The sequence below is a fragment of the Onychomys torridus genome, chromosome 1 (genome assembly GCF_903995425.1).
Source record: "Onychomys torridus chromosome 1, mOncTor1.1, whole genome shotgun sequence".
NCBI classification, from domain to species: domain Eukaryota; kingdom Metazoa; phylum Chordata; class Mammalia; order Rodentia; family Cricetidae; genus Onychomys; species Onychomys torridus.
Window position 1 is genome coordinate 71,055,565 of NC_050443.1, and position 20,262 is coordinate 71,075,826.

General features: G+C 36.3%; 1 protein-coding gene across 7 annotated transcripts in view; it reads left to right on the forward strand.

The window, feature by feature from the left end:
* Dlg2 (discs large MAGUK scaffold protein 2) overlaps positions 1–20,262 on the forward strand; it is a 901,904-nt gene that overhangs the window by 251,277 nt on the left and 630,365 nt on the right. For all 7 annotated transcript variants that reach the window (XM_036186483.1, XM_036186442.1, XM_036186459.1 and 4 more), the window contains exon 3: positions 14,986–15,036. In XM_036186483.1, coding sequence (XP_036042376.1) covers positions 14,986–15,036 — 51 coding nt within the window. The remainder of the gene's footprint in view (positions 1–14,985; positions 15,037–20,262) is intronic.

Below are 20,262 nucleotides of genomic sequence, written 5' to 3' on the forward strand. Positions count from 1 at the left end.
GTCCTTGTGTCTTTTCCGCATACGTGCAGGGTCTCACAGAGTCAGGTTTGTGTTGGTGGTGAGGACCTTCTATCTCCTGTGTATTAGCACAAACTTACACATGCTTCCAACCTTCTAATGGGATAGAGATATGTAAACACTTTCAAGAACTGCATGCATCCCAGATTCCCCAGATTCCCCTGTTAAATGTATATTCAGTCTGGACAGTCTGTTGATTTCACCAACCATTATTATCACCTTAGGCCACTTCAATTTTCTCTTCCTTGATTGTTTGCCACTGACTGGAATCACTATTGTTTCCAGCAGCTGAGCATGAGTTTATTTCCGTGTTCTCCAAATGAAGCCAGCCCCCTCTGGCAGTAAAGCTGAAGCATTCACTGCTTTTCCTATCCTGATAGACACATTGTACCTCCAGAACTTTTTATTAGAGGGTTAGGTTAGCTTCAGAGAGAGCTGTGCATAGGAGGACCCCAGGCTAAAACACAGCAGATTTCTACTATTGTTAACTGAGGCTCAGTAGTTTCTTTGGAATCTTTTGTATTTGGTCAGTATTCAGAGTATAGAAATGGCTATTTTTGACAGTGGTATCCAGTTTTTATATTTCACTTTTGAGAGGGGCTTTGCCAAGCTAAACTACTCATTTATTAACCTACACCAATGAATAGCATAATAATGAAACGTAGAATGTGCCCATTTATTGTTCCAAGTATTTTATTACTTCATCTAACTTATACCAAATAATGAACTCATTGGGTATTTATAACTCTATGAGATTATTATTTACAGATACAGAAAAGGGGCAGATGTCTCATGTGCTCTGTGTGTGTGTGTGTGTGTGTGTGTTTGTGTGTTTGTAATTGTGTATGGATGAGTGTGTGTAAGAGCATTAGGAATGGAAAGACAGGGTTTACAAATAGGAGAAGAATCATGGAAGATTTTCTGGAGGAATAAATACAATGTATATGTACAAACAAGGACATTATAAGTAGAGGATCATTAAAAATAAACAACAATATCACAAAAACATAATTTCCTTTATCATTTCTCACTGCCCTACTGTCAACCTTTGATCTTTGTTATTTCTGTAGAAAATTTGTATCTCATTGAGTTGGTGCCTATTTACCCATGCTTATGGCATTTCTATAATATATTCACTATAATGTAACTGAGAATTTATGTTGAATGAGGAGAATGAGGTGGGTGGACAGCAGTGACACATGGTTAATGTGTTCTATGGTTAATGACACATTTTTGAGCTTACTTATCACCTTCCAAAGTAGCCTAGTCAACAAATACTTAAAAGTTCACAAAGAGGACTGAGCTGACAACTGTCTAGAGATAGAGACATTAACTATATCCATTATATAGGCTAGACTACCTCCTTTACATGGCAGCTGTCACAGCCACACCTTCAGTATATGTGACACTGCCCTTACTCCACAATTCAGTCCAAAAAGATCTGACATAGATGTAAACATTTGGAATTTTCTATTTTTTTTCTTTTGAAGTTCTATGTTACTTATTTTTGGTCACAATTTATTCTTATTTTATCCAGGTTAACTGAATCTAACAAGGCAAGATAAGGAAAATCAAATCCTCTCTAACGTTTTTGACTACAACCTAGCACTGCAAGATGATTTCTTTAAAGTCTACTAAAAATAATGCCCATTGTGCACTCCTACTACTCTCACCTGCTAAAAGACACAAACAGCCCACAGGGGTTTCTCTTTAGAGAGGAGGCTAATGGCCAACCTAGGAGAATTATGAGAATAACTCTTGCTAGGTGCCAAGAACTAGAGATTTGCACAGTTATATAACCCAGGCCTTAGGCAAACCAGTGAGAGAGGAGAATTTTATAAACAATGACCAAAGGGTCACAGAGGTTGATTAATTCCTGAAGTTTATATCCAGAGAATGGGAGTATCAGGTTGTGTACCAAAGCAATCTGACTCCAGCATCCCAGCTCCAAACCACCAGATTAAGTTATTATATTCTTAGATGGAACCATATGAAATTTCTATCGTGTAATTAAAAGATGGTTAAACATCAGAAATGTCTTATGACTTAATCAAAGATTATCTCTCTTTAAATGATAAGCTATATGGGTAGGAAAATGATGTGGAAACAGCTTTATAATCAGAGCTGAAAAGATCCTAGACTCCTATTGAGGCACTAGTGACTAAACAACTTTAAGCAAATCATTTACTGTTTGAGCTTTTCACTCACCTATAAAGTTGAGGTAATAGTGATATCAACTTATGTAAGTCTATTATGGGAAGCAAATGCAATAATGTATTGGAAGTAGTATGTACATGAGTGGTATTGTCACTAGCATCATGTAAAATAGATCTCATAGAAACAAGTTGGAGTTTCTTGCAGTTTCTGTATTTTGCCATGCTGGAGGGAGGAGGGACAGAAAGACACTAATAATCAGTGCCTATCATTGTTGTAAGGTACTTTAAGAGGGGTAAAATAAAGCAGTAGGATGCTTTCCCCCAGCATAGTATCTGAACCAAAAATATTGCTATTACTTTTGTGTACCAAGCATTTCCAAGCATTTATTTTTCTAGAACAACACAAATTCAGATGAACTAGCAAGGAAATAAAGCCCTGTAGCTCTTTTACAAGGATATAAAGACAGCGATGGGCTTTTAAACAGGAAAAGGGAGCTTCTATGAACTAGTAGAGAACAGAAGGGCAGTCACTCAATGCACATTTGTTTATTGATGGGTTGATCTTGGAAACTGCTAAAAGGGTGACCCACATTCAGATGAAAGGGAGAGATAGCTTATTGTAGCCCAGAGTTGCAGAGAAATTAAGGTGGTTCACTTGTTTGGAAACTGACAATGGTCAGTAGGGCTTTAGATATGAAGGGTTTTAAAGACTATGGAAAATAGAAATCCCATAACCTAAGATCCAGTGATTTACGCATTTACTACTCACAATGTGGTCACTGTGAGGGGAAATGATTTGGTCTGGCAGGAAAAGCAAGGTTTTAATGTATGGTGTTTCTTTAAGCATCAGTGAATGTAAAGCAAGGATTTAATGTATGGTGTTTCTTTAAGCATCAGTGAATGTGAAGCAAGGACATGAACTGTGATGAAGACCTATGTCTAGTAAGTGGTCCCGTGCTGAGCGTGGCCGGGGAAAAAGTGGGTGTTTTTGTTATCAGAAACAAAACACAAGGTTTCTTTGTCCTCTCATTCTTCACTCTTATGTACTGATTTGTAAATTTTGTTTAAAAAGAATTTATGGAGACCACGTACTTCTCTTCCTGAAATGATGAGAATAATGAATAAGATAGTTCCAGTTTTGTGTTGCTTATGACTATTTAACTTTCAAGAAAATGTCTTAGAAATATAGCTTCTTAAACAGGAAAATTAGCATTCACATTTGATGCATTAAGGATTACTATGATGATAAGATTAACATAAGTATGTATTTAGCATGTAGGGCAGACATTATAGAACACAGTATCAATGTTAGTGATAGAAGTTATGGCAGTGGTAGTAGATGTGACAGTGGTAGTAGTTGTTGACAGTGGTAGTAGATGTGGTTTAGATGTGACAATGGGGGGGGCTGAAGTAGTGGTTGGTGTTATGGCAGTGGTGGAGTCTGTGGCAGAGGTAGTAGTAATAATATTTGTCATGATGGTATTGTGGTGATTACATTGGTAGTAATTATTGTTATTAGCAATTTTCTTACACACTTAGACAATAGAGTGATGGTTTTTCAGGGTATTAATCAGGAGAATATTTTATAGGAGAGACATTCTTTGGCTAAGAGAATAGGAAGATGTCCATACTTTCAGCAAAATTCAAATCCATGAAGACAAAGGTTTGTTTTGGTTACTACTCTATTAGTAAGACTTCATCTAATACTTGGGAAATTCTAGGCTTTTAAAATTACCTTTCTACAAAATTTAATAATAGACTGAGCAAAAATATTTAGGATAGGCTCAAGACATTAGTAATGACACCCAAAGTAGATTCTTGGCATAAATCAAGTATAATTGCTTAGATAGAAAACAATTTTAAGATAGGAAATAGAGTATACATCTAGAAAGGTAAATCATGGGAACACTTAAACTCTGGCACAGTTGATAGATATCCCAGGATGTTCTTTAAGAATAAAGAAGAAATATTTGAACTGATTTGAGCAGAAAAATTACATGATGAAAATACCAAAACAAATGAAGGACATATTGACATTAAAAAATGAAATAGGAAAAAGTATTTTAACAGATTATATCTGTGCCCTTAAGAAAGTGGTAACTTGTGTGTAAAATAGAACACTAACTATTGATATGAAATGTGAAGGATATCATTGAAAAAGAGGATTTTTTGAAGAGAGGCATAGAACACTCTGAAGAAAATTGTAGGAATATGTAAATTAGGTTATCAGTTCTGTTTTTGGTTTACCGTGACTGGAGTAATATTAGAGCATTTATTTGAAAAAGCAGGTGAGATGAAAACTCAGGTAGGCTCTAGAATAGCAAAGAGCAGAGCTTGGGGGACACTTAGGTCTCCTAAGGAGAAAAGAAATGGACATAAGCACTGTCTGCAGAACAGCAGGGATGAGACCAGCAAAGATTGATCATGTGATACAAAGAAGCAGAAATGCTAGAGTAGCCAACCAAAGCAAACAAAAACTGGGGATAGAACTGTATTTACATATGGAAAGAACTGCTCAGATCCTTTTAGCCCAAAACACGAACTGATAGAACACAAATCAGATTACAGAAGATTGATAGAAATAAAGGAGACCATATGTGTAGGGTAGATGGAAGGCAGAGGGTTATGAGTGACAAGTTCTGTGCATGGGTGGAAATGTCAAAACGAAACCTCTTACTCTGTAAATGTAAATGTAATATGTTCAAAAATTTCAAATGACTTCATTAATGAACAAAAGAAGAAAGAATGGTGATGAAATGGAGGACACACATGCCCTGCCAAATGTTCTATTCATCTTACACTTGAATAAAAGGGACATACTCTTTTGTTCTCAGCTTACATCACATTTGAAATGTCCCTTGGGATTCAGCAATCAAACTGTTGTTTTGTTTTCTTTTCTTTTAGCTGTTGTTGTTGTTATTATTGTTGTTTTTGGTGGTGATGACTTGGTTTTATTTGCATGTGATTTTGTTTGTTTAGTTCTTGGTTATATTGGACAATTTAACTGCCCAAGTGATGTATACATGGAGATGGTAAGTGGAGAGATTTGATGGAATGAGAACCTTGCATATCATGATGCCATTACAAGTACTGATCAATTGTGTTTACAACACTTAGTGTTCTCAAACTCATGAAATATTTAAACCCAAAGAACAAGACAGCCTGCACTTAGGCTGGAGCCAAATGAACGCATAGAAACCACCTGTTCTCCTCCCTTCTGCATATTGTACAGAGCTAGAAGCAAAGAAGGGGGTAGGGTGGGAGAAACATTTCTGAAATCAGAGACAAGTCCAGTTATGAACACAGGAAGTGACTCTATTGCCCCTTCATTGTGGGGAAAATCTCAGTTTCTAATATAAAATAACTTCCTTTACCAAACATCTAAGAATCCTAAACTATTTTTCTTAACTTCATTTTACAAAAATACTAACAATATTGTATCACACTAACATAGTAAAACAAAATTAATTAATTAAAAATGCTTAGTTTTTAGTTAAAAACATAAAGCATAGTAATTATTATGTTTAATATTGCTTCTTTAAACCTGAAGTCCTATGTGTTGTGGATAATTACATAACAAAGGCTCAAAGAAGAAATAACTGTGCAGGAATGCCCTACTATAGAATAGTGTTAATTTTTTTTTCTTTATTTGGCTAAAGGTGTAATTTAGCAGTTCACTGAGTTCAGAAATTTGTTTGAATAAGATTAGCATTTTAACTTAAAGTCAGTTTGCTGATAAAAGACATCAGATAAGTAATAGACACAGTGCTCCTACAAAAACTAGAATCTCAGCTAGGAATATTAATAACTGGGACTTGAGAGATAGATAGATCAGTAGTAAAGTGGTTGTCTTCCAATCATGAAGATCTAAATTCCAACCTAAGAAGCCACTTTTAAAAGCTGGGCATGGTGGCATGCATGTATGACCTGAGCAAAAGAGCAGAGACAGATCCCTGGGCCTGGTTGGTTACTCAGTCTAGACTTTTTGGTGCATTCCAGGCTAGGGAGAGATTGTGTCTCTAAAGAAAAGATTGACAACAACTAAGTTCCAAAGGATGGTTAAAATAAAAATATTTTACAATTTTGAAAAGGGACATTAGGGTTCTTTGATTGTTCTTTCTTTTCTATAGAAGTGGAGCAAACAGTTTTCTGTCTATCTACCTATTATCTGTCTATCATCTGTGTGTATGTGTGTGTGTGTGTGTGTGCACTAGCGTGTGCACATGCACACACATGTACACGTGTCTGTTGTCTATCTGTCTGTCCATCTGTCTCTGTATTTTGTCTTCAAGAGTAAAATGAGCTACCTTTTATTTCAGTCAGAATCCTGAGATGTTTGGTACAGAAATGAATATCTACTGAGGTGCTTGGTTGGAGTACAGGAGACAACCCCTCACTATCAGCTTCCTCCCTCCTGGGGAACCTTGTTAAGAACAGAGAAGGGACATGGCTGAAGATATCCATAGGTTGGACAATCACCATCTGATCAGATCACAGGTTTCTGGGTGAGGGTCTTTTGAATGGTGGAAAAAGGAAAATTATAATGAAGAATGGTCAGGTCAGTAGATAGGGGAGGACCCTGATGGAAGAAGGTGAAAGCTGTGGGGAAAATCTCAGAAATGATCAATATGCATGAGAAAACAGAACCATTCTTACCCAATCAGTGTTACCTACCGTGTGAGCTACAGAATCAACACAAGTTTCTTGATTATAAGGCAGAATTCTTCCCAGAAGACTGAAGAACACCTGCCCATGTCCATATTCAGCTCTGCTCACTGTCATAAACCTTTTCTTGATTCCTCTGGTTACATTCACCTGTTACTTCACCTCAAGCCATGTTTTGTAAGAAAGGACAAGAGTTATTGATGGTTTCCCACATAAAATGAATACAATTTAAGGGCAACTCAAAAGACTTAATTATAAACCATTTCAAAGATTGCTATGAACAAGGCTTAATGCCTGGTGCTACAAATGGAGAAAACTAAAATAAGCAATCCTAGGTGTTGTGACGATAGAGGTATAGGGAATGCCATGGGAGCGGCCTTAGCAAAGTGAATACTGACAGCAGACTGATGAAATGGCCAGCGCTGGACATTAGAATAATGAATATTAAAAAGAAAATCCAAGAATGAATGGACAAAGACTGGGGAGATTTAGATGTGTTAATGATCTGAGTAGAGGCCACATTGGCTTGATTTGGGTGAAAAGTGACAATTCCTATCCATAGGGTAGTACATCTCACAATCAAGAAAGAGATGTTTGGGATATGCAAGGTTTTAATTATGTCATAGTAGTAAGCAATTTTTTGGCTTATTAAGTGACTTTTTATACTATTAGAGAAAATTAGCAAACATGCAATATTGGAACAAATAAACCTCATGGCCTCCACAGTCTTACTATCAAGAATTGATAGTGAAAGTTTTGATTATTGAAGACTCACTATGTGACAGGCAATTATTGTGTTTAATCACTTTTATTCTCCCTCAGAATTTTATGATTTAGGTTCTGAAGAAATAATGTTTTGGAATTTTGACTAAAATTCTCAAATTCTTATGATATGTGTTGTATAGTTCACATTCACTGTAAAATCAAGTTATCATAATAACTTCATAATATCATCCAATTCCTGGAAAACTGATACTTAATAGATTAGAAAATTTTTCCTCATGTGCAAATCTCATAATTGTTGGAAGGACAATTCAAAAGTGTTTCTTTTTTCTTTCTGTGATCCACATTCTCACAGAATACATAAAAGCAAATATAGATTCAGGTATAAAAGTAGCAAAGTTTTAGGTCATGTCTGCTAAAAGAGATCTCACAGCAAAAGAAAAGGATTGATATTGGTAAGGCACTAAGGGAAAGGAATACAGATAAGCACAACTGTGTAATGAGTGCCTGAGTACATGGGTGTGCAAATTCCGGAGTGTTCAATAGTTGAGAAATCCAGTCTAGTCAGAGCTTCTAAGAAGAGACCACCTCAGGTATGTGGGTACAGGAAATATGAATCACAAAAGGAGTGTGATCCAGGAAGAAATTCCATCATGATCCAGATCAATTTTGAGAACATCTGATTTTACCCATCTAAAACATTCTACTCTTTCCTTGATTCATTTATTTTCTTATTGATGTAGTCATCATGCAGCTTTGTGAAAATACCTGAGGCTACATCCTGTAGCTACAAATGGGAGAAAGTATCATGGCTTGTTTTCCTCTGGAAGAGACAAAACAGGTAGAAACTGAAGCTTTTGTTTTTCATAAGCATCATATGCTAAATAAAGTCCAATGAGAGTCTTATATTCTGAAACACTACTGATCAAAGAAATATCTTATTTACTTTGTAACAATTACTTACAGAAAGGGTCAAGGTTAAGATGGTATCTGTTATTTACTGTCTGTCATTGTGTCCAGCTCATGGACATAAAATGCTTGATGAAGAAATGATTTATTTTGGCTCACTGTTTCCGAAGGTTCAGATCACTGTTCGCCACCCTATATGATGAGAGAGAAAATCATATTGGTGACAGCATGTGGTAAAGGTCATTCTTCATTCTTGGACAACAGAAAGTAGAGAAGGGAGGATATACAAAGAACTTAAATGAAATATAGGCCCAAGGAAATCCCCAGTAACTTATTTCTTCTTAGGCTCCATCTCCTACTTTTTACTGCTTCCCAACAATACCAGTATAAAAAGAATCCATCACAGATTAATCTATCAACCAGGACTTAATGCTTATGATTTAATTTATTTTGGAAACCTATCACAGATACATTCAGGAATGTGCTTCACTCATCCCTATGCATTTCTTTTATGTGTATGTATGTGCACATGTGGGAGCAAGTTGCCTATGCAAACACATGTGAAAGCCAGGGATTAACACTAGACTTTTAAAATACCTGTGTACTAGTCCTCATTAAAGAATGTGTTTCTTGAGAATATGTGTATATCTTAAAGTCTATTTTTTTAGTATCTGTCTCTATGCTTGGTACTTTATTAATATCCAATAATTGCTCTTTGAGTAGAATTGTATTCAGTCTTAAAGTGCCTCTGTTTTGATGTTCCTGTTTCAGCACTTGTTAAAATATGTGGCATGAGGGTGTGTAAGGATCTGTTCTTCTTGAAGTTCAGTATGTGCTTTGCTTTAGGGAAATTTAAAAGTTGGTAAAGGTGTTAAAAAATCAAGGAAATCATTAAGATTCCAATTTAAAAAGATTAAAGCATAAAATATTTCACCTGTGTTATTCATGAAAAAAATATCTTTTCAGGAGACAAAAATAAATCTTGAAATCAAATTTTGTCATCATCTAGGCAGGTGGTTACTATAGCAGTGAATAATAAAAGACAGTAAAATTGACTCAAGTTTTCCAGAGGCAGAAAAATAGATAAAGTATTTCAAGTATATAAAATGGTAACTTTAAGTACCAAGTTTAAATATGAGTGGACTGTGGGTCTTGCTCCCTCTTTATTTAAATGACATATGAGGCCAGGAAAGCTTCCTGTCCAGAAAGTGATGGACAATGTGTGGCATCAAATTGATTTTTCTGGCAACCAAGAAACCTACCAGCTATCATTACAGAGCCAGTGCCATCAATTATATGGAGAGAAATTAATTATATGAAGAAAATATATTTTTCAATCTTTAAGAATTCCAAACACATATATGCTGAAATATGATCATATCTATTTCCCATTTCCTCCTCCAAGTCTCCACATAGCCCTCTAATACATTTTTTCCTCCCAATTTAACATTCTCTCTCTCATCCACTAAGCCCAAGATTCTGTTCACATGTACACAGAGATGGGGCCTTCCACTGAAGAATAGGAAACCTACCAATGGCCACATCCACAAGGAAGAACTATTCTCTATTCCCAGCTTCTATGAACTGCAACTTCTATGTAGGGGGAGGGACCTAGAGAGCACCTCCGCCATCAATGCCAGTCTTTTGTCTGGCTTGACCTGGTGCAGATAACCAAAGATTCCATGAGTTCTTGGGTGCAACAATCATGCTGTTTCTGGATACAGCTTTTCACAGCATTCTGCCTCATCTTTCAGCTCCTTTATTCTTTCTGTCTCCTCTTCTACAATGCCTCCTATGCCTTGGGGCTTGTTTGTAACCAGAAGGTTTCTCCAGTCTTGCCCGGCCCTGACATCCCACCTGGCCCCACAGTCCTGCAGTTACTTATAAAATAATCACTCAGAGGCTTACGTTAATTACAAACTGGATGGCCTATGGCTCAAAATTCTTGCTAGCTAACTCTTATAATGTAGGCCATTTCTATTAATCTATCAGTTGCCATGTGACCATGCATTACCAGTCTGTTGGCATCTTATTGTTCCTTGGGCAGCAGCTGGCATCTCTCCTTGCTCTACTTTCTTCTCTCTGTATCTTTGCTTGGATTTCCCACCTGCCTCTAAGCTGCCTTGCCATAGGCCCAAACAGCTTTATTTATTAGCCAGTGTGAACAACACATATTCACAGCATATAGAAAGACATCCCACAGTACTTGGTGATGAACATATCCCATTTAGGGCTGTGTACTCACAGTTTGTTATTCTTAGTAGACTCTGCATTGACTGCTGACAAGTGAAAAAAAAAATTGAGAGAATGTTGAGAGAAGCCCAGACCTATGAGTATAAATGTAAATATCTAGACGGCAACTTGACAACATGACCATTTAGCAAAACAATAGCAGGTTCTACTCTAGCACTAATGACCTCTAAGCCATGAGTCTTTGACCAGATTAATAGTACCAGGCATGAAATTCCCTCTTGCGGAACAGTCCTTAAATCCAATCAGAAAGCAATTAGTCACTCCATTACAGTCACATGTACAAACCAGTAGGCACATGTGGCCTGGATAGTAGGTAGTACTGCATACTGTGTCCCCCTAGATATGTCTCTTCTCCACCAGCAGCCTGCATAGGACCTCACAGTGCCACAAAAAGAGGAAAGAAGTTCCCCAATTGGTTTGAGAATGATTTCTCTATGTCCTGCAGCCAAAACATGTTGTGTTTTCAGCAGTAGGATCTTGTCATGTGGCTATGGTAGGGAACCTGGGACCATGGAAATAGCCTGTTTTATTAAAACCATATTTTTTAAAACTAGGAAATAATATATATAATTGATTTTTCCAAAATGCCAGTCCCTCTTTTTTCTACTTTTCAAGATAAAAAAGAGACTGTAAGTGATGAATAGAACCAGAGTCAGAATAACAGGGACCCCAACCATGCAACTTTCTACCCCACACTATCAGAAACACAATATATTACTTAATATGCTTAAATATCACAGGAGATGTGAATGGGCAAGGGAAAACAAAATGGGTAGAATTCTTTTCAGACATAGAACTTTGTAAGTGGAAAGTTTCATATCAAAATAGTTGGGGCGATGGCTTTGCAAATAAAGTGCTTCTGTTAAGAGTATGAGGGCCCTAGTTCAAATCCCTCATGGGCCTGCTAGCCCACCCTATTCAACAAAGAGAGCCTGTCTCAAACAATGTAGAAGGGGGGGTGCCAACACCTGAGTTTATCCTCTAACTTCTACACAAATAGTATGATATGTATGACCCTAATTCCCATGCAGACATCACACACACACACACACACACACACACACACACACACACACACACACACATCCATAAATAAAACTATAAAGTTACAAGTGATAGGAATTACACTGAGATGTTGGGAGAAAGGCCACACAACAGTGGAAACCCCATTTCCAGGAGAATGGGAGCCATACTCAACATAGTTTTGACTTCTGGATTAGGGTGTTCAATGTGATAGTCGGGGTGATTTTCTGTTAGACACTCCTTGATTCATCACCACTCAATAAATTACTACAATATAAATAACTGTGGGAAGTACTGAAGGAATATTCTCCTGGTTCAATTGATTGAAAAGGCTTGAAACATCCATAAAACCACAGCCAAGACTTAGGAACTTCTTATTAAATCACAGGTATTCTTAGTTCCTGTATTTTGTTCTATCAAAATTTCTGCCAAGAGTGTAGTGGGTAGCCATTCCAGCTTTGATCTGGAAGTTCCAACCCCCATTGAGACTTCAGTAACTGTCACACCTACAAGGCAGGGCAGAGAGAGGACCCTGAAGACATGAGATCTGGATGGGCCAGCTCTCTTGGTTCCTGGACCCTGGACGCTGGAGGTAGAGTTCTCCAGAGAACACCACCAGACTGCGTTACACTTTTCCCAGACCCTGTTACCTATCCCTTCACTTGTGAGTTACCCCACAAAATAAACCTCCCTTTTGACTACAAGGACTTGCCCTTAATAATTTCACCAATACAAGAGAGTATATAGTTCTCTTTTTACCCTTAGAGCTCATCCAGGGAATATAGCCATCAGTCTTCTAATGAAAGAATAGACATTAGAGCCTCTGAAATATCTTATTCCTGAATTCCCACACTAGCTTTATGATTCCTTGTTTAAAATATTTATCAACTAAGGTTGAAATGTTGATTCACCTATGATTAAAAAACATTCGCCGGAGGTGGCTGGGTGGTGGCGGCACACCCCTTTAATCCCAGCACTCGGGAGGCAGAGGCAGGCAGATCTCTGTGAGTTCAAGGCCAGCCTGGCCTCCAAAGCAAGTTCCAGGAAAGGTGCAAAGCTACACAGAGAAACCCTGTCTCAAAAAACAAAACAAAACAAAAATTCACTTCTCTTTAATTTCAATAGATCCTGCTACAAACACAATGTCCTTTTTTTTTTTTTTTTAGCAAGGTTACATCCTGGAGGCCACTATCTACCCTCAAAAAGAGTCTGAATTTTGTTAAATTAGGGAAAAGACATTATAGTCTTTAGTTGATTACTAAAGATCCTTGAAGTACACAGAAGCCTGCTGACAAGTCTTATATGACCTGTTCATGAAGCTGACTAGGGAACTTCAGAATAATAATTATGGTGTGAATAGAGAATGAATCTAGTATCTAGTATTCAGCATGCAAAATCTTAGAATTGCTAAACAAAAATTATATATGCTACTATATATGCTCTGTGATACAAATGAGTAAAACATTTTTATCTTCTAACTGCTCCTGGAAAAAAAATGCCTTTCACTGTGAATCTGTGGATATTTTCTATCAGAGGCTTATCTCCTCCCTTTGGAGCTTATTCCCACTCCCCTGTTAGCAGCACCAAGAAGGCTTCACTCTAGAGAATCAGTGAAGCAAAGAGAAGCCTCATGGAGCCATACTGAGTGAACAAAAACACATCAAATTAAATCAGTCTCCTCCCGCTGCCCTCCTTCTATCAACTGTGGAAAATAAGAAAGATAAAACAAAGTTCAGACAGAAGCATACATTTACAGGAGGTTTGGGACATTTTTTTTTTCTATTTTTACATGTGTTCAACCAAAACCTTCCTAAGTTGCTGAAGCTTTCTGACATCACAAAGTCCTTTCTGTGAGTCATTACATTGCTGAAGCCCAGAAAATCAAATTTGGTTTAGGTCTGTTTGATAATGTAATAACACAGCAATATGTGATTCACCAATTAGCTCATGTAATTGAATAATCAAAAACATGCTCCAAATGAGTCACTGAGGCATAGTCCACTAGCCTCATGGCTCTATATTTTTACTGTCTACAAGTTCAGGTACTTCTTCTGTCAATGATATTCCCTCCACGTTTCCTATGAAAGAGACTCTACAAATATCTGTGGTTGTAGATCAATAGAATACTTAAGTTTTGTTAGTTAGCTGATTTCTCTTTTCTCCTTCATCAGCTCCCTCTTGAATGACTTCTACACTGGGCAGAGGGGCTGGCTATGTAGTCCTTGCCTCCATAGAACTCTCAGTCTCTCATGTACTATATTTAAATTCCATAAGGATGGAAAATGAAAGTGATGTTAGAATATAAAAAAAATTAACAATTTTGTAGTTGAAAAACTGTCTCCCTTGATAATTCCTAAATTCTAGTGGTGTTGCCAAGACATACTTTAGGGGCTGGAGTGGGGCAGGGCAATAGACAGTTTGAGACTTTTTTTCTCAGAAATTTTAATTGGCTAAGAAGAAATCTGAGGTAGATAAAAATAGGAATGCAATGTGTGTTAGATCGTTTTACAGCATTTCCTCATAATTCTCTATTCACATCTGTTGAATCATAGGTACCTGGCTAATATTCAAATTCCTCTTTCTAAATTCAGATCAAGTCAAGGATTGTTTAGATGGCTGAAACAGTTTCTAATGAGGAATTTTAAAATGTGTCCTACTTTATTCATTTATTACCTCTGAAGTATTTGGGCATGCTTTCATGGGCCAGGGCTTCCCAATAAGAAAAATGAAGAGTAATTGGAATATATTACTTGAACTTGAGTCAGAAAAGAAATGGAATTTCTTAGCTGACTCAGTCATTCTTAGTGTAGTTTTGTCCCTCAAAAGAAAGAAGAAGAGGAGAGGAAGAAGATGAGTGGGGGCAGATCACGTATAGTTGTACTTCCATTTTAAAGGTCATGTTTTAGATTTTATCCATGAAAGCTAAACAGATATTAGCGAGCAATTCCCTTTGTAATTTTATCATCACTCTTAGATGATTGGTTGTTTATCGACTCATAATGCATATTTTGTACTGTTCCTTCACATAAAAAGCAAATAACAACATTCTAAGGGACGGAATCATCATTAATTCTTTTTGTTGTGTCTCATTTCATTTGGGGGAAAAATATAATCAAAAGCACCATATGAAGGAAATATTCTCAATGGCTGGTGGAGTTCACCCAGTAGTTTTCAAATGTGTAATCTTACCCTCACAATGTGTGAGTAATTCTCTCCCTTTTTTTCTCCCTGTTAATAGGTCAATGGAACAGAAATTGAATATGAATTTGAAGAAATTACATTGGAGAGGGTAAGAAAAAATTTAAAATCTTTAAGTTTGCTTTCTACCTTCCAGCTCCTTTATAATTTGTTGTCTTGTGAAATTGCAAAATTGTGGTTTTTTAGCTCAAAGCTACCTACAAGATTTACCAGAGAATATTAGTGAAATGCTTGCAGTAGAGATCATTAAGATAGAATGCCAAATAACCAGAATGTTCAATTTGTAAAGTATTTTGTCAGGGATTGGGGAAATGAATGGCAAAGGCAGAGATGGCCCAGGAGCTTGGGTAGTTCTTTCTTCTGGGTATTTTTTTATTAATGATCTTACTGCATGTTTATAAGACGTTCTCAATTGTATGGTATTGATGTTGTAATCTGACCCCCAGCTGCCACACATCTTCTATTTAAGCAATGAAAAGAGTGATAAACTTAAAACCTATCCCTAAAGGCAGACACAGCAACACTGTGAAGCTCTGAAAATATGCTAGAAGGACTTTGGCAATGACTTCTGGCAAATAAACAAAACTGTGCCACACAACCCTAATATATTTAGGGTTTTACAAAACAACAATCAAAGACAATCTAGAAAAGGCAGTGTCAGAAAGCATTAACAGGATATTCATCATTCCAAAAGACAAGTGAATATAAAATAGCTTACCTACCCTCATGAGGGAAGGAAGATAAGGAGCATGAACACTTCACTATCTAATTGTAAGCATTTCAAAAGAGTCTTGACATCTGGTGACAATGAATAGTCCTGAAAATTAATTTGGAAATAGGGATAAAAAACCTGGGGGGAAAAGTGCAAGGCACAATTACATAGTAAAAGTTGGAAAAATTTCACAAAACTGCACATATTTATACTGTTTATAACAGTGAAGGCTCAAAACTATATTTACTACTTCATTATATATCCATATAATATTGATCTTATTAAATTGAAGTACAATGAAATGTTAAATTGTATTTCAATATCATTTTAGAATACTATGTAAATGCAAGAATATAAAGAATATCTCAATTAAGTTAATCAATTTAAAAATATTTTAAAGTAGTTTTAAAACAATCAAACATAGATTGAATTGAATTGAAGAAAACTCTTCTCATTCCCAAAAGTTTTAGTAAATGTAAAAAAAGTTTTAGAATGTTCTTTTCTTTGAAAAAAAATGAGAGGAAAAATTAAAAGGACATTGGGAGAGAGTGGAGGACCCCACGGTGTGCTTGAGTCTTCTCATCACCTGAGTATCAAGGACTCTAGCACAATTAATACTTTTGGCTGTGAGGGTTACTGACAGAGTTTAGCAAGCAATTTCCTTTGTAATTAGAGAATCGCCCTCAGGTGATTTACTGTTTATAAACTCAAAATGCATATTTTGTGTGGTCACAACATTCTAAGGGATAGAATCATTGTTGATTATTTTTGTAGTGTCTCTTTTCATTTTGGCAAAAACATAATCAAAGGCACAAATATAAAAGAAATGTTCAGGAATGGCAGGTGGGTGGTGGCAATATGGTTTGTGAGGTAGAGTGTGAAATGTAAGTGGTGATCCTCCTAAACCCAGAACCTATGCAACTAAACCCATCTCACTGTGTGCTTGATCCTTCCCCTCCCTGAGCAGGTCCTTTTCCTATACAGATATTTCATATAAAAATAGCAATGAACCAGATTTAAGGCCTGAAAGTATATGACTTTGATTAGGACTCTGTGTCTTTCTGAGGCATCTCCAACAAGGCTATTTATTACCTTCTGTTTGCAGTGAAGATCTCCTCTTCCCTGCAACCCTGTGACCTAGGGTTTTACCTGATCAGCTGGCTAAGTGTCAGGTGCACCTTGCGAACTAGCCTGATGATCTCATTTATATTTATTAGCAGCTCTTGAGAGTAATAGCTCAAGAAGCCACCAAAATCCTTTAAATGGCTTCTGAACATAGTGACATGTAACTCTCTTTTGAAAAGCTCATATCCCTACATAGATGTGTAATTTACTCACTTAATATCTCTCTATTAATTTCTGTACTTAAAATCTATGAAAATTGATGTTATTGAATTCTAACCATGCTTTATAATATATATTAAAATAAACACACCAAAGATATATACATATATAATATAAATATATAAATATGTGTGTAATACCTGAAAGAAGATACATCAATCTGTTAAAGTGCTAGCATCTTACTAAGAATTTGTGGTGGATTTTAGTTGTTTCCTTTTGCATATCTTCTAAACATCCTTCATAATTTTATAATACAATATAATAAATTATATAATAATTTTATATGAAATGAAAACACAATTATTACCCTCTGAGCTATCATTTAAGAATGAATTAATACTAGAGACCTTTATTCATTTATGCTTCCTCTTTAATTTCTTGCTATTCGCTTTCATGAGTCAACAGATTTCTCATTTTAGTCTAATTTTTACTGAGTGTGAATAGTCTTAAAGAAATTTACATAGGAAGCTAAGTGCTTGCCAGATGGAGTCTTTAAAACATCCATTATGGACTTTGATAAAATTTTAATAGCATTCTAAATAGAGAAAGTAATATTAGGGGAAATTAACTCAAATGAGAGAGAGAAAGAAGTGATTTACATTTGTAAATCACTACCCTCCTCTCCAAGGCTGGCATTGTCATTAGTGAGGTACAGTACAAGGTAAAAGTGTGCAGTCTATCTAAAGCCAGGGCTTATGTAACTCAGTAGGTTTTGCTATGTACTTGATTCTTCTCACTTCCCCTACTCATTATACACACATCTTTAAGACAGCACTGTTTTTTAGCTTGCCTCTAAACTCAGCAGATAACTAAAGGCTAATATCAAGTTGAGAGAGAGCATTCACTTGGAGTCATATAATTGCAGGTTCTAGTCTGGATTCTCATATTTACTGACTTCTTAACCCTAAGCATGTTACACTTTCTTTCTGTCTCCCTGTCCTTGGATTTCCTATCGTACACTGAATCTTGTTATTTCCATTAACTGTACACATTCCACATCCTCTGTGCCACACATTACCTTCTCCAGACATCCTCTCCCAAACTTCCACACTCTCCATTAGGACTTGAGTCACTGATTTCATGTTTTCCCCCTAGTTCTCATCCTTTATGTCCTCCATTCCCTCCTTACATACTAAATCTGGCCTGGTCTAGCATTCTAATTTTCCATCTCATATATACTTACTTTTCTCATTTATTTAATTTGTTTCATGAATCAAAATCTCAGTTCTATTAACTAGTGGTTAAATCACCCCTTTTTATTTATTCCACATAAGCAGGTGAGCTGCTGGCCTTGGCCAGAGAAACACTCACTCAGCTTGCTTTAAATTCTTAACCATTGACTCGGGACTCTCATAACTCTCCTGATAATTCTTAAATTTCACTAGAAAATTCCCTTTCTCTTTCTCTAAGACAATAGTTTCTGTGTCTTCTTCAAGCTCTTCAGATCTCTAAAGTCCTCTCTCTCACTTTGACTTTCGAGTGATAACTGTCCTCCATGTGTCCTTGAGAAAAAGTGAGAAAGGATTTCACTTCTACCTTATTTTTTTTTATGTGACCATGTGGCAGTGATTTTTTTTTTTCCAGGGAAGTGAAATAATTTTTCTGTTTCCTTTCTGGAGAAACTCTTAATTTGTGGGCTGGATTTTATAGCCTTGATCATTTAATGACTTTGCTTCTACAGTGATCATTTGTCCTTCTGCATTTTCCTTTCCTCTGGGTTTTCCTTGAATAGATTTAACACTGATATTGCACAATATCTCTCATCAAACAGAAGATGTCATTTGAACAAATATGCCCCTACCATGTTACCTATTGCTACATTAGTCTATTTTGCTTCTCTGATAGATGTATAGTTTTATTTATTATACTTTTAATAACGTATTTTTGTTTTCCTTTTATTTGCTGTTGTTTTCTTTTATTTGGAGATGAAGTCTTGCTTTCTGGCATAGAACTTGCTTTGTAGAGCAGGTTGACCTCAAAGTTGCAAAGAGTGACCTCCCAAGTGCCAGGAGCGCAGGGATGCATCACCAAGCACACCTCTTATCCCATTTTAACCTACTTCCGGTTTCATCTCCACAAGTTAAAACTATGTCTGTCAAAGTTGTGATAGTTCCCATCTTGCCCAATCTGAGCATGAGTTCTCAGTCCTAACTGATTTGCCAGGAACATTTCGTATAGCTGCCACTAGCTAATCAGAGATACTTTTTTTTTTTTTAACTTCTAAAGCAAAACATTTTTCTGTGCTTTCCTTTCTTTACTGACTGCTCATTTTTTGCTTTCTTGCTATTCTTCCTCTAAATGCTGCCTGATTCCAGATACTACATGGGAACACCTTTTCTCCAGCTCTTTTTCCTATAGTTCCATAACTCATCCAGATCCATGGTTTACACTTCTCTATGGCCTCATCTTCTGAATCTGAAGCTGTGACCTCCCTCAGCATATTGTGTATAGCTAACTATCCATCTCATGTGTTTTTGAGGGATCCTTTGCCTTGGGCTCCCTTCCTGGGACCCCAAACTGCTTCTCATCTCATAGTCCTTATCTGAGAAAAATAGTTCTGCTTTCCCCCTTATTATCCAGCCAAAATTATCTTCAAAGTTTCATTTATTTCTTTTCCTAGGGAGCCTTGAGCAGGAATGCATGTATTTCCATAAAATATATATTTCTAAATCAGCCTGTTTTTACTACCCTTTCTGTAGAACCTTCATTCAAAGTAAGCTCATACATTGCTGACCACTCTAGTAGCCTGTCTTAGTGTTCTCCATATAACCAGAGTAGTAGTTTTCAAAATGTAAATCAGGCTGCATGACTTTTATTATGAAACCTATCAAGGGGTGGGAATTGCACCCATCATTATCATTATCCATAAGGCTTCACAAGATGTCCCTCCTGTGCTTCTGTCTTCACATATCTTGCTCTATCTGTTTTGACAGTCTTGAGATTCCTCAAAAAATCCATGTTTTTCTCACTTAAGGCTTTGCTAGTGGCTATTGTTTCTGCTTGAAGAAATTTTCATATATGTGTGTGTGTGTGTGTGTGTGTGTGTGTGTATTTGTATATATACATACATATATTTCCATATTAGATTGGAATCATATTTCCATATGAGATTACAGTGAGATGTTATACATATAAAGTATATATTATGATATATAGTATTATATAATATAGTTATATAGTATAATTTATATACATTATATATATAAAATCTCACTGTAATCTTATATGGAAAATCATTTCTGTCTACGCCATTTAAACTAG